Below are 16268 nucleotides of genomic sequence, written 5' to 3'. Positions count from 1 at the left end.
AGGTGATCAAAGAGCAGGCCGATCAGTTCACGTCAGAGACTGTCCCTGTTCCCAAAATATCCACTACTGATGTTTTCAGATTTGGCTGGCACAACACTTGGATGAGTTTACTTTGTCACTTCTTAATGATTATGAAGTTTTAGTAGTAGAATATGTATGCAAATTAAGACTGAAGTTTTCAGAAACTTTGGTTTAGAAATTATCTCAGTGAGGACATCATTTGCTGAGGGGTTTTATCCTTAATATATTGTATATGGTAGATGCCAATGTGCTTAGCACAACACCTAAACCTTCTTCTGCCAATGACTAGCAGAAAGCTAGTGACTAGAGCTGTGAACTCATAGAGTCCAAAGGGTCATCAGTTCAGCAGTGCCTTCAAATTTATCTCAAGCAATTGGCACAGTGAATTCAGGTGGCACTAACCGCTCTGGTGACTGCAGGGAATTTGAAACTCCTCCAGAACTCCTCTCATCCAGGAAGGGTTTGGATGAATTCCTCCGCAAAGGTTCCTGGGTGTGTCTGAGCTTGGAAGCATCTCTGGAGAGGAGGAGGGGGTCTCCATTTCCTCACCCTTAGTGTCTCTCATCATCTCTCTGTGCAGGCCTGACCTGGGCGCATTTGCCATTTATAAAACCATGAGGGTGTGCAGTTCTGGCCTGTGGTCTCCTTAAATGGCATAATCACTATGACAATATTCTCTCCTATTCTAATCTGATTACTATAATCCTAGAGAAACTTGTTTTTTTTTTCAGAAGTCCCAACCCAAACGTGAAGTTGTTGTCATATGCAGCCAATATGGGGGAAGGGGATTGGGTGGAGTGGGTAGGGTGTGTGTATGTGTGCTCAATGCAAGATTTTTTTGCCTGATAAGAAACAGAGAATTCAGAAAACCTCACCGCTGGCTGGGGAAAGCAGTGGAAGTTGATTGCTTTGTTTTCAATGGCTGAGTATTATCTTTTGTGTAAATGTGCCATGGTTTCTTTATCCATTCTTCAGTTGTGGGACATCTAGGTGGTTTTCAGACTCTGGCTACTACAAATAAAACTGCTATGAATGCAGCTGATTAGGTGTCCTTCTTGTAGAGGCTTTTTTGGGTATATATCCAGTAGTGGTATACCTAGGCCTTCCTAATTTTCTGAGAGAGCCCCAGATTGTTTTCCAAAGTGCTTGTAAAAGTTTACACTCACACCAGCAAGGAAAGCATGCTCCCCTTTGTCCTTATCCTCAACAGGATGTACTATAACTTGAGATTTTATCTTAGCCGTTCAGACTGGTATGAGATGGAATCTCAGAGTCCTTTCGATTTGCATTTCTCTGATGATGAAGGAAGATGAGCATTTCTTTAAGTGTTTCTAAGCCATTCAAGATTTCGATGTTAAAAATTCTTTGTATACTTCTGTGCCAATTATTTAATTGGGTCATTTTTATTGGAGTTTGATTTCCTCGGTCCATTGTATAGTTTGGATATTAGCACTTTGTTGAAAATAGGATTGATGTGTTCTTTTCCTAATGTGTAGACTGGCATTTAGTTTCATTGATATTGTTTCCTCCTTATAGAAGTTTTCAGTTTCATGAGGTCTCATTTATTAACTTTTGATCCTAGAGCCTGATCTGTTGGTGTTCTGTTCAGGAAGTTGTCTCCTGTACCAATGAGTTCAAGGCTCTTTCTAGCTTTCTCTTCAACAGATTTAGTGTGTCTGCAGTTATATTGAGGTCTCTGCTCCACTTGGATTTGCTATTTATTTCAGGGAGAAAAATATGTATCTATTTGCATTTTTCTACATGCAGAGATACAGTTAGACCAGCATGGTTTATTGAAGAGGCTGTCTTTTTCCATTGTACGGTTCCGGCTTCCTTGTCAAAAATCAATTGACCAAAGGTATGTGGGTTTATTTCTGGGTCTTTGATTCAATTCTATTGATCAACCAACCAGACTATCTCTATGCCAGTACCATGCAGTTTTTATTACTACTGCTGTGTGTTGTAGCTTGAAGTCAGGGATGGCGATAACTCCAGAAGTTCTTTTATTGTATAGGATTGTTTAAGCTGCTCTGTTTTTTTATTATTATTATTCCATATGAAGTTTAGAATTCTTCTTTCAAGGTCTGAAAAGAACAGTGTTGGTATTTTGATGTGATTATATTGAATGTGTAGATTGCCTTTGGTTAGATGACCATTTTCACTATGTTAATCTTATGGATCCAGGAAATTGGGAGATCTTTCCATTTTCTGACATCTTCATTTTCTTTCTTCAGACCATTGAAGTTCTTTTCATGCAGGTCTTTCACGTATTTGGTTAGAGTCACACCAAGATACATTATTGCATTTGTGGATATTATGAATGGTGTAGTTTCCTTAATTTCTTTCTCAACACATATGTCCCTTATGTACAGGAGAGTTACAGATTTTTTTAAATTAATCTTGTATCCAGATACGTTGCTGAAGCTGTTTATCAGCTGTAGGATTTCTCTGGTGGAATGTTTAAGGTTGCTTACATACACTACCACCTCCTCTGCAAATAGCAATATTTTTACTTCTTCCATGCTGATTTGTATGCCCTTGATCTCCCTCAGTTGTCTTATTGCTCTAGCTAGAACTTAAAGTACTATATTGAAGAGGAACAGAGAGAGTGGGTATTCTTCTCCTATCCCTGAATTTAGTGGAATTGCTTTGAATTTTTCTACATTTATTTATTTTCTACAATATTTCTACAATTATTTATTTTGATGCTTGCAAACAGCTTGCTGTATATAGCCGTTATTATGTTTAAATATAGACCTTGTATCTTTTTATCTCTCTAAGACTTTCATCATAATGGGATGTTGGATTTGGTCAAACATATTTTCTCCATCTAATGAGATGACCATGTGATCTTTTTCTTTAATTTTTTAATATGGTGGATTATAGTGATGACATTTTTTATGTTGAACCATCCCTGCATCCCCGGGATGATGTATATGATGTGTTCTTGGATTCAGTTTGTATTTTATTGAGTTTTTCGCATGGAAGTTCATGCATGAAATTGGTCCGGAATTATCTTTCTTTGTTGGATCTTTGTGTGGTTTAGGTGTCAAGGTGACTGTGGCCTCATAAAATGAATTTGGCAGTGTTCTTTCTGTTCCTTTTTTGTGGAACAGTTTGAAGAGTATCTGTATTAATTCTTTTTTGAATGCCTGACAGAATTCTGCACTAAAACCATCTGGATCTGTGCATTTTTTGGTTGGGAGATTTTTGATGATTCCTTCTATTTTCTCAGTGGTTATTAGACTGTTTAAACTTTTTCCTGATCTTAATTTATCTTCAGTAGGTGAAATCTATTCAGAAAATCAATTTTATTTTGCTTTAGATTTTTGATTTTTTTTTTTTGTAATACAGGCCTTTGAAGTAAGTCCTAATGATTTTTTTTATTTCCTCATTGTCTGTAGTTATGTCCCCCTTTTTGTTTCTGATGTTGTTTATCTGGATACTTTTCTCCTGCCTTTCAGTTACTTTGGCTAAGTGTTTGTGTATTTTGTTGATATTGTCAAAGAACCAGTTTTTGTTTTATGGATTCTTTGTATCAGTCTCTTTGTTTCCAATGTATTGATTTCAACCCCAAGTTTGAATATTTCCTGTCAACTGCTCCATGTTGGTGTGTTTGCTTCCTTCTGTTAGAGAGCTTTTAAGTGTGCTGCTAAATTATTAGTATTGGATCTCTCCAATTGCTTTAGGAAGGCACTTCATTTATCAAAATGATGTAAGCTTTTCTATTAGCACTGCTTTCATTGTGTCTCATAAGTGTGGGTATGTTTTGCCTTCATTTTCATTGAAAACTAGAATGTCTTTTTTTTCTTCCTTTGTTTCTTCTATGATCAAGTGTTTCTCTTGTTGTTGAAGTCTAGCTTTAATCCATGAATGTCTGATAAAATTCATGGAGTTATTTCAATCTTCTGAGTCTTCTTTTGTGACTGATTATATGGTCAAATTTGGAGAAGGTTTCATGAGCCGCTGAGAAATGTTCTATAGACAACTGGTAGGCCCATTTGATTCAAGATGTTTGTTAGTTTCTTTTTTCGCCATTTACTTTCTGTTTTGATGATCTGTCCTTTGGAGAAAGTCGGTGCTGACGTCTCTGACTATTAATGTATGAGATTCAGTGTGTGATTTAAACTTTAGTAATATTTCTTTTATGAATGATGATATCCTTACATTTCCATCACAGATGTTCATTATTGAGAGGTTGTAGTGGTGGATTTTTCTTTCGGTAAGTATAAAGTGTTCTTCCCCATCTCTTTTGATTAATTTTGATTAAAAACTTATTTTTGAGACATGAAAATGGCTACTTCATCTTGTTTTTTGGGTCAATTTGCTTTCAAAACCTTTTCCAGCCCTATACTCTGAGGTAAGGTTTATCTTTATTCATCATTATTTTTTAAAACACCTAAAAACAGTCTCTGTCTAGTATCCCTAATGACCTATCAAGGCACACACTCAGAAGAATTCTCTATAAGACAATACACAGCCAACACCCTTTCCTAAGATCCAGAGATGAAAATAAAAGTGAAGAAATTAAACACTATAAACCAAAAAAATAGACAAGTCCAGATAGCAACAGCTAGAATCACAATCATGCCAAATCCAGATAACTAAACACCAGAGTGAAACCAAAATCATTAACACCATGACACCAAATCACCACAACCATCCTAGAGGAAATCAAGGTTATAACAGAGGATATGGGTAAAACCTCAATGATGTCTGTGAAAACAAACAAAAAAGTGAAATAAAACACTGAAGATAGCTGAAGATATTTTATTACAAAAGGAATCAATAAAATTAAAAACTGAGATGTGCCTAGAAATAAAAACTGAAGAAGTCTAACAAAAACTCAAGTGATAAGCCTCATCAACACAGTCCAAAACATGAAAAAGACATTCTCATAACTAGAGAAAATACTCTTTCTTAATTTCTCATCCATCAGATTCTCTGTTTACTGATTTTACTGAGCTCTTCAATCTATTTTTTGGTGAGTTTTGTGCAGAGTGAAAAATAGGGATCTATTTTAATTATTTTACATGCATACTTCCAGATTGACCACAACAATGTACTGAAAATTCTTTTTTTTTTTCAGTTGTCAATGAAAGTATGCTGGACTTTGTGTCACTAGCATACAACATGAGAATTTTTCCCGTGCTGCAAATCTGTCTAAACAATTGTCTAGCTATATTTTAGGTAATTGGACTGGAGAATTCGATACTATGATGGAGCAGCTGAGAGTGGCCATTGTCACAGTAAATTCTACCAGAGTGGACGCAGGACTAGCCACAGGATTATCATCATGGATTGCTGCAGCCATGAATCATCTGAAGGAATGGGCGGGCATTGGAGCGTTAGCAGGCCTTCTGGTGTTGGTCTCCTTGGTTTGCCTGTGGTATATATGCAAGATTAGAGTCTCACAACAGCGTAATGCAGCCATGATCATTTAGGCCTTTACAGCCATTGAAGCAGGACAGTTTCCCTGAGCATGGTTGGCTACCATAAAAAGCTAAAATGTTATGCTCAGGATGCGAGGCTAAGCACTGCACTCAGGGTCAGCTGCTTTGGACCCAGAGAAGAGCATGTCTGATGCATGCAGGTTGATGCCCCAGGTCCCGCCTCTGAGAAAAAGGTATCGGTCGGGTCTGATGCTCTTTGGGTGGATGACACCTAAATGAACATCAGTACAAAGTCCCAATTTATTTCTAATATCAGAGATCAGACCTCTACTCTTGCCTGATGCATCTAAAACAAAAAGGGGGAACTGTAGAGAGCTGTGGAATGCTATGCCTTAAAGATGGAGCTGGTTTCCCGCCTTCCACCTTCCCGATGGTGAGTGCTCTCTGTCACGAACAATTCCACATTTGGCTAAGGCTGAGGATCTGGCTTGCTTCCATGTATGTGGACCTATCTGCATTGCCCACGTGGCACGCTGGGGTTGGCTACCCAGAGGCTATTTAAGCTGTGGGCTGGCTTTCCCCAGGGTCAGATGATTGTTCAAGGTTCCTGAATAAACTGCATTGAAAAAAAAAACCCAAAAAAAACTTCAGTCTCTGAAGAAAGAAATGGAAGAAGATATCAGAAGAGAATTCTTAAAGAAATAATTCAAATGGCTGAGGAACATTTAAAGATATGTGAAAAGTCCATAATCATCAGGGAAATAGAAACCAAAAGTAGTTTGAGATATGGTCTAAAGAGAGTCACATGGCTAAGAATATTCAGACATTGCTAGTAGGAGTACAAACATATTCTGCCACTAAGGACATCTTTGTGGCTTTTCCACAGCAAGATGGGGATTGTTCTACCTCAAGAACCAGCAATACCACTCTTTGGCATATATCCAAAGAATGTTTCATCCTTCCATGGAGACATTTGTGCAAACATATTTATGTTGCTCTAATCAGCACTTCCAGAAATTGGATATAACCCAGATGTCCATCAACAGAAGACTAGATAAAGAAAATGTGGACATTTGCACAACAAAATGTTACTCAGTCATTTTACAAAGTAAATTATGAAATTTCAAAGTAAATGCATATCTACAGGTAAACTAGAAAAAAAATCAGTCTGAGTGTAATAACACAAGTTGAAAAATACAAATATCGCATGTATCTACTTACATCTTAATATTACTTGTAAAGTGAATGATAAGCAATCTATAGTACATAAAACCATGTAGGATACACACAGAAAAAAGGACTAGTGTCCGAGAAGAAGTAAATAGATCTCCCTAGGATAGGGCAATAAAATATTTATAGATGGAAAACGGGCTCATAAGAGAGAATCAGTTGGAAGTTGGGAGGCAAGGGGACATTAAGGAAAGTAATATGAAAAAAGACAGCTAAATTTAAATGTTATTTGAATGTTACTGTAGTAATCTAATCTAATTCCTAAGCAGAAGCAGAAGCTTCCTAAAATATATACATAACTGAAGGTGATCCAAACGAAAAAATAAAAGAGATTCCCAACAGGATGCCACTTGTCATCAAATGAGGATTCCAATACTTGGAATGGTTTATATCTACTTGAGGTGTTGGCCAAAGGAATCTTATGGGAATGCCTAAACAATGCAGACTTTTGTCAAGATTATAGTTTGCTCTCCACAAATGGATTGCAAGTCTTTATTGCTGAATACAGCACATAAACACCTCACTGAACATAGAGAAACTAAGCTGGTGTAGGTATATTTATCTATATCTAGGGAGATACACACGTGTGTGTGTGTGCAATTTGTATACATTTTTTAAATTCCAGTAACCAAAATTGTATAAGTTTACACATAGGAGACATTATTTTGTTTGTTTATATATAAGAATTAACATTACATCATTTTTTTCACATTCCTACCTTCAAAGCTTCTTGCAGTTTTAGCTCTTTTGAAATTTTATGGTCCTGTTTTCATGAATAGATTTTACATAAGTTAGATATCAATTTTGATTTGCATTATATTGTTTATATTGTATTATAACAATAATATATAATACAAAATTATATCACTAGTAAGTATGATAAATAATATTTCAGTAAATTAGAAAAAGTATGGAGATGAAGTGTTTTTCTTTTTGTTTGTTGTTATGAGACAGATGGCTGAGTCCAGCCATCTCAAGACATGTGCTGCCAGGTTCGAAACTAAATTCATATTTACAGGCTCCAAAACCCACTCCAATTCTGATTCTTCAGGTGATTCATGTATGACTTTTAATCAGGAAATAGTGTAAAGATGAAAGTGGCTGATAATCTAAACTAAGCACACAGTTCATAAATTTGTTGCCTGTCATGACTTATATTGACTATGAGCAGCTTTCCCCCTCTTTTGATCCTGTATAATTCTGAATTTGGTGCCAGACGTCCAGGAGGAGGTCTGAATGCAAAAGCTGAGTTGAGAACCCTGAACCCAGGTGTCCTGCATAAGGCTGAGTCACTAGTGTTTACTTTCTTGGTCAAAACCCCATGTCCCTCCTCTAATCCACTGATAAGGGATGTCTTCCTCCTCTATCTTACTGTAGCTTATCAGGTCTCATCAAAACTGTCTGGATCTACTTTCCCTGTTGCTTAGTTTAGCCACCTTGACTAGTGGAAGTGATCAAAGAGCTATCAAACTGGTCAAAGTCTGACTGCCCCTGCTCCCTTTCCTAGGAGAAATCAAATGTTCAAACCACTCTCACAACAGCAATCCAAAACAAACAAGCTGTTTTTGGATGAACTACAATTTTGTCTCAGACTCTGGTCCTCTCCAAAGTCACTGTGGACCATGATGAAATCGTACAGATTGTTGAAGAAAGAACCAAACATGTTTTTCACCCACATGGAGGAACCAGGTGTAGAGCCCCAGGGCTATGGGATTCCAAGAGTACATGGATGAGAGGAAAACAGAACAATAAAAAGACAGCAAATTCAGAGCAAGTCTGGCTACAGCAACAGAAATATCTCAGTACTGTGACCCTCAGATGTCTGGACTTTGCTGCAGTGTGTGTGCTGGCCTCTCATGAGAACCATTGTGTATGCACAGACTGAGAGCCTGAAGCAACAGTAGGAAGCAGCTGTAGCATTCAAAGTCTTCTCTGATATTGTTGAGGTCTGAGCCTGTTCCAAGGCCTAAGTCAATAATCTCCTTGGATCTGCCTTGACGCAGGGGTCTGTCTCTGTGTAGTGAAGAACCTGACATGTCCCTTCCTTTGCTTTGCCTCAGCCTCCTCCTACAACCTGTGTATGCATCGATGGAGTTTCCTCTGTTCACTTGTGGTTATAAAGGAGAGACCAACACCTACATAGAGGCAGATGTTAACCTCGCTACATTTATTCCCATTTCCATCCCACTTGATCTATCACAATACCTCCATATCCTTTTTGACAGAAAACCAACTCTACTATGGAAGTTCGACCTGTGAGTACTTGCTTGAATGTGCTATGGTTGTTCTGGTTAAAAGATACTACATGACCTGCTAAACACATGTAATTCCATTGAGAATAATGAACTAGATACAGAACAATGTGAAAAACAGTTTCACATTTTTTTCTCCTTCATTGTGCCTCTGCAAACATTTCCACTTCTCATTGTTATGTATCCAGTGAGAAAGAAATCAGGGATAGAAAAAAGAACAACTTTTATGTCTGCCTCATGGTGTGTTTGCATGGTGAGACTTACATATTTTTGACACACTGACTTTAATATGTTAAGATAAGTTTCCATTCTTCTCAGGTCTATTTGGCCATCTAAATATCTTATGTTTGAATATCTGTTTCTTTCTAAAGACTTGGAGAGTTTCTGATAAAGTGAAATTGAATATCCCTATGTGCTCAGCACAAATATTAGAATCTCTGGTTTCATGTGTTCTGGCTTTAGTATCTTTAAAGTATCTCAGTGTTTAGACACTGTGGTGGTCATATTTATAACTTATTTATTTATAATTGATATTGTAATGGAGTGTTCTGAAATTCATGTCATTCATGCCTATATTCTGTCCTCTGCTTAGTTAGCTCTACTGACAAACAGTGTTCTCTGATTTGATTGGAGGTTTTATGATTTTCATTTCCAACCTTTCTATCTGTCTTTCTCCTCCCTCACAATCTCAATTTTGTCTTGTGATTTGTTTTTTCTGGTACTCAGTCTTTCTTGTGTACAGCTGTTTATTCTATCTCTCATCCAAGTTCTGGTGGAGAATGCTGATTCTTTTCTCAATGACCAGTTGAATTCATTGCTTGGTTCTGTCTGCTTTTCTGTTGTTCATCTCTTTACTTTCTGAAGTATTCATCTGCCATTTTATCTAAGAAACTCTGAGATAGGTTGTTGGTTATTTATGATACTGTGGAGGACTCATTAGGCTTTTTCATATTACTGTTTTTCAGTTAATGCTATAATTGGTACATATGTTCATTAAACATCAATTTGGAGATTAAGTTGGTCCTTTGCTGAAAAGTACCTTATTGAAACTTCAATATATATTTCCTTTCTGAGTAGGAAACAAACATACTAGCCTAAGGTCCTGGTAGTTTTATTATTATGGAGTATTTGAATAGAAAAAAAAAAGAAAAAAACGCCCAGGAAGTCCAATTTATTCTGGAAGTAAAGAACTCTTTGGAATGCTTTTGCAAGATAGAGAAACCATAGTTTAGTAGCCCACTTCAGCCAGAAATAGAAGGAATCCCAACATAGGAGGAAGAAAAGAGCCCATCCTCAGAGATGGAGAAAAGACTGAATCATTAATTGACCGGTCTTAATCTAGATTCTGTTTGAGCTGTGATAGGTGGATCAAGTCTCACCTCCTTGAAGTTTAAATCATAGTTTTTAAAGTTTACACACAGATATACAAGTTCTTAATATCTTAACATGACCACAATCTATAATCTACACTGAAATTCTCACTGTAGGAAAAGCAGGGAACAAGTGTCTGTAAACAGTTGGAGTAGACTGATGTTTTATGTTAAGCTTGGGCACCAAAAAACAATGGTTCTGGGATAAAAAAAAACAAACAGCCTTTCTTCTATCTGCATATGTAATGACAGATAAGATTTCAGCACAATGAGAAACATTGAAGTTTGTCTTCAGCAGGAATAAAAGGACATTAAAATTTTGATCCTGTAACTGTGAGAAGTCTAGCCAGTGCTTTCACCTGGTGGTTTCCATAGTATATAAGAACTCCACTGGTTAATATTTTAAAAATCTGAAATTTTAAACTCTTTAAGTCTCATTTTCACATACTTTAAACCACTTTCTCAGACATTTACAACTTGCATTTACATATCTTACATCCCATTTTTAGACATTCAAACTTTCCATCAACTTTAAAGTGTTTGTTTCCCCCATTGATGCATTTACCAGGAGAAAGAGTCATTTGATAACTGGGAAAAATGATTGAAAAGTAAGTTCTTTTAAGTGAAATAACCATAAAATATAAACTGTTAGGTATTAGTAGACTCAATTTGAATCTCATTTAAATCGAATTTTGTGAGATTAGATTTTTCAGTGTGAAGCCAACAAGGTAATGCCTTCTTCAGCAGGGACTCTACATATCTGTAGAAAAGAACAAGGCCTGACTTTTGTGTATGATATGAACTGACCATGCAGCTGCAGCATTGTTCAGAGGAGCTGCCTAAAATTTCATAAATTCTGCTAAATTTCTATAGTGACAACCTGCTGTGAACATGACAAGAGCTCTGAGAGGGATAAATTTGAGCAGGACGTATAATCCAAATGGCCTCTATATCAGTCAAAATGACAGAGACTTACTGAATATGTGGGCACCCAAGCTGGGGTCCTCCATTGCTTTCTCAAAGATTTTGTAGTTAGCAGAGGTTGACAGTCTTTGGATGCCACACAGAACAACATGGTCTTCAGCTGCCACACAAGGCATCGTGACCCACCAAACATCAGACTTGTGAGGCCTGAGTTAATTTTTATGGAAAAGTAACCTACCTTGGCCAGGCACAGTAGAACATTTAACTTAACAATGTCCAAATGTTGGGCAGGGATTTATTGTTGGATGAAGCATGTGACAATTCATGGTTCAGTTGTCATCATTATCACAGTTGAAATATCATCAAAGGAAAGGCCATTTCTGCCTATCTTAGCTACCAACTAAAGATGTCTGGCAGAGAAATCATTTTCATTACATTCCTTAAATCCATACTCAGCAGAACTCTATGAGGGCCTTGAAGGAAAGCATCTAACTTATTGCCATTTTTTTCACTTGAATATTTTTTATTAATTAATCCAATTTACATCTTGGTCATAGGTCCCACCCTCTTCTCCTCCAACTCCTACTCTCTCTACCATATATATCCTCCTCCACTCTTCTGTCCCCTACCTACACACCCCAGCCCCTGTAGTCTTATAATGACTGAGTTTGTGTTACTCCCCTGTGGTCAGTTAGGTCAATTCCATCAGGGCAAAGTGACCAACAAACATAAAATATAGTAATGTCCACTCCACTAACTAGTAGGCCAGCATGAACCCTAATCAGCACATCAGCTACTTCTATGTAGAGGACCTAGTTTGAGATCATGCATTGTCCTTGGTAGATGCATCAGACTCCTTAGGAAACTCTGGGCCCTATTTGATTGGCCCTGGTGATATTCTTGTGGTATCCCTGTCACACAAATATAAATGAATAAGTATACAGGTGTAACCAACTAAATTGATTCTTTAGTCTTTAGTATCACTTTTATGTGATTGAAAAAAACATAAGCCCTCGGCTCAAATGGAAAAAGATAGAATTTCTTCTATAAATTTGAATAAATTTGAGAGTCTGTGAATACAGTTTATGTTATCCCAAATTCCATCATACAATGTGGAAGCAGCTTCATGAATTTTCATAGTAACAATAAATAAAGAAAACTATAAATCCAATACATCACTGGAAACCTCAGAGAGGACATTAAACAGCAAAATGGGGCAAGTTATCATACAGGCCCAAGATGGCTATGTGATGTCATTCTCATCTTTTAGATTGGCAAAAGCCAGTAGAGTGCTGGGTTACTATATTCTAAAATGATTTTATTCATCAGCTATAGGATAGATAGATAGATAGATAGATATAGAGATACAGATGCAGATATATATATATATATATATATATATATATATATATATATATATATCATCTTAACCACAGAGGTGTCCAAGAAATGGCTACTCAGGTAGCCCATGCTATGGTAATGAGCCTTTCAAACTACAACATTGCAATCTTACCACATCAATGAACTTTTTATAGCCAGTCTTTGCAGACACTGCTCTGTCCAGGAATTTTCATGTATATATGTATATATTCCTACAATTCAATATTTAGTATGGTATAATCCTTGAGGAAGACTAATTGTCTTTCTCTCGGTTTTTGGTAATTGCCTGCTTTTGCCTGGTAGATTCTCTCTTAACAGAACATCTAGCCACAGATCCCAGATTAATGTAGTAAAACCAAATGGAATTTCTTCTTGATGATGGCAGGTCAGAAGGCAGAATCCTTCCTTCAGTAGAACACAGTTGACTTTAGGCTGATGATTTCTGTTAAGCTCCCTCTATTAGGGTCACCCAGACTCTTATCTACCACAGGTTTTGAAAAAAAAGCTTCTGAGGACCCATCCCCAAGTGCTGAAGGCTCTGTGTGACACAGTTCAACTAACCCACCTGCAACAAATTTCCACTTTGTCCCATTGTGAGCACTTTTGTACTGTCTTAATGTACTTGGTGTTTTCTTTTTCATATGCTACTTTAACCTACTTTTTCCCCCTGCCTTACCTAGGAAACTCTACTCATTCATTTAATCTGCAAGCTTAGAGAAACATCTTTCCTTTACTACTTTTTTACTACTTTTTTAGTTTTTGTAAAGATTTATTAATTTTTACATTATGTTTATGAGTGTTTTGCCTACATGTTTGTTTGTGTGCCACTTATGTAAAGGTTCCCTTCAGAGGCCAGTGGAGGACATGGATCCCATAGAACTGTTGATACACACTATTCAAACCTAAAACTGGCTACTGTGACTTGAATCAGGGTCCTCCATAAGAGCAGCAACTAGTCATAACATATTTTTCAAACCCAAGAACACTATTTTGCACATGGTTATTTATTCTTATTTCATTTACTCAAGAGCTCACCTTCTTATATATATGTGAATACCACAGGTGTCCCTGGTGCCCAAAGATGCCAGAAAGGATCTTATGAACTGGAGCTAAACATGTTTCCAAGGCCACCCTGTGGGCACTGAGATGCTAGCTTTTATTCAAAGTGATCTATCTATAGATAGATGCCCGGGCATCTGTCTATACCACAAAGAGACACTTTACCACTAGTAATACACATAAACTTGTTAGAATTTTCATAAGTATGAAATTGAATCATTACAAAAGAAAATGGTAGGAAGCTCTTTTTTATATTCCTAGTGAAACCTTAGTGACTCCTCTGTAACCCAGTGATTCCATGAGCTGAAATGTCATAAGCACATATGTATTCAGTAGTCATAAGATACAAACAATTGATATTTAATGCACACAATGTACACCAAAAATATTTGAAACATTTAAACCTCTGAGAGTTTAGGAGCCATTTGATGATGTTCCTGGGCTGTCATGAGCTTATTCACACAAGACTTACATGTCACAGGAAAAGTCAAAGGCTAGGATCTCTAGGTTCCTGTATTTGATAAAGACTTTTTTAGAAAAATGTACTGACAATACCCAACCTTTTGTTCCTCTGGTTTAGAGTGACTTGGAGAAACTATCAATATTTGCTGACCTTATACTTTGCCATTGAAGAGATAAATAAGGACTCAAACCTGCTTCCCAATATGACCTTGGGTTCCCACATCTACAATGCTTTTAATTCTAACAAAATAACCTTGGAGGACCCTCTGATATGGCTGTCTGGAAGGAGTGAGTATATCCCTAATTACAAGTGCAACACTCAATACAAACCTCTAGGAATCATTTCAGGAAACAAGCCGGAATTTTCTGCTGCAATTGCAACACTTTCAGAGCTCTACAATGTCCCACAAGTAAGTTAGAAACATATTTTAAGCACAATTCCATCTTAGACTTGATGAAAACAAACAAACCAACAAAAGAACAATAACAGAACAAACAAAAGAAAACAGAGAAGTGGATTATGTTTACTGTAGGCAGATTTCAAATAGCAGTGAACGAATTACTTTGATATGTTAATAGTTAACAGATGGCAGAGTGTGGCAAAATGCATGAACAGTTAGTTCTGGGAGTTTCTGAGCAGATCACTTAGTAGTATCCATGATTCTATCTCCAAACAATGGATGATGTACTGTGGATACTCAGTCTGCATTTGATCATAAGTCAAATTCTACAGCAAAGATACGTAACTACCCAATCTAGCATATATACATCTCAAAATTCCTACGGTTGTCAATACCTGACATATGGAAAAAGAAAGTTCAGGACATGTGACTAAGTTTGGAACAATGTTTAATGCCATCACCGATGAAAATCTTTGAAGGAATTAATGATCTCATTCAGGAAAGTTGATCTCAGAATAGCACCCACGAGACTAACCACTTAGCTGTATCATCATAATTGACTCTTGCCAGGCTACACTGAAGAAATGCATAGCATCTATCAGCACACATTACTACAAACAGAAAATGCCTGGTGAGCACAAGAGTCAGCAATAATCAAGATTAAAAAACCTACACGGTAACTCTCATTGTTATCACTCAGTTAAACAATTCATAATTGTAGTTTAAGCTAATGTAATAAAAAATAAAGACAATAATTTACATCTGTCTGAGTTTTGTCTCTATTGAGAGGGATGATACAATAACCCCTGGCAATGAGGCCCCAGGTAATCACAACTTGAATAATTTTAACTTGGGAAACTGAATCTCTGAAAACTGTTAGTCTCTTTCCATATTTGCTTTCCTAAAAGTGAAGGTTCTCAGAGGTGTTATGAGAATAGAAAATACCTGTTAATGCCTTCTGCAGTTTTCTCTACATCAGATATTCTTTTGCATTGTTATTGTAGCAAGAGAGATCTATCATTCCTTTCAAGCCAATGAACAGCTTATTGTTTACCTCTTGGCTGCTTCAGACACCTCAGTAACTTTGGAGCTTATGGTATTTGTAAAAGACTGTATAGCACCACATAATTTCGGGACAAGCTAAGAAGACATCCTCCTTAACAATAGTCAGTCCTTTAACCCTCATATTTGAATTATAAAATCACTTCCTCTTAAGGGTGATGATACCAAATGCCTGAAACTCAGAATCACTTTTTTTCTTTCTTTGCTTCCCAGGTCACATATGGACCATTTGATTCCATGCTTAGTGACAAAGATACATTTGCATTCCTTTATCAGATGTCTACTGAAGACAGAGGTCTAGCCCAAGGGCTGATCTCTTTATTGCTCCACTTTGGCTGGAAGTGGGTGGGGATCATTGTGTCTGATGATCAGAGAGGAAGGGAGTTTCTCTCTGACCTGAAAGTAAAGATGGTAACAGAAGATATCTGTGTGGCTTTTATAGAAAAACTCCCAGATAATTTGAATGTAAATGTAAACTATGATTATTGTTTGCAAAACTTGAAACAACATACTCAAGTAAATGTGAATTTATTCTATGGTGATATAGATGACTTGCTGTTCTGTGTAGACATTAGTATCTTTGTAACCAGAAAGAAGGTGTGGATTTTGGCAAAGCCACACTCGACATACTTAGAGTCTATAATAAATGAAAAGCATATTATGATAAACCTATTCAGTGGAAGCTTATCATTTTTAAAGAAGAGAACTATCCCT

At 36.8% G+C, this 16268-nt stretch overlaps 1 protein-coding gene across 1 annotated transcript; it reads left to right on the top strand.

Moving 5' to 3' along the window:
* The first annotated feature begins 1735 nt into the window (after positions 1–1735).
* LOC132650641 (vomeronasal type-2 receptor 26-like) lies at positions 1736–15536 on the top strand. The gene is made up of 5 exons (XM_060375986.1): positions 1736–1879; positions 4202–4243; positions 8705–8899; positions 14210–14501; positions 15063–15536. The coding sequence occupies exons 3-5, from the start codon at positions 8733–8735 to the stop codon at positions 15144–15146; spliced, it is 543 nt and encodes a 180-aa protein (XP_060231969.1). The 5' UTR covers positions 1736–1879; positions 4202–4243; positions 8705–8732; the 3' UTR covers positions 15147–15536.
* Positions 15537–16268: the final 732 nt, after the last annotated feature.

The sequence above is a fragment of the Meriones unguiculatus genome (genome assembly GCF_030254825.1).
Source record: "Meriones unguiculatus strain TT.TT164.6M chromosome 13 unlocalized genomic scaffold, Bangor_MerUng_6.1 Chr13_unordered_Scaffold_28, whole genome shotgun sequence".
Lineage (NCBI taxonomy): Eukaryota > Metazoa > Chordata > Mammalia > Rodentia > Muridae > Meriones > Meriones unguiculatus.
The sequence above is the reverse complement of the archived record's forward strand: the minus strand, read 5'-3'. Positions and strand labels throughout refer to the sequence as shown.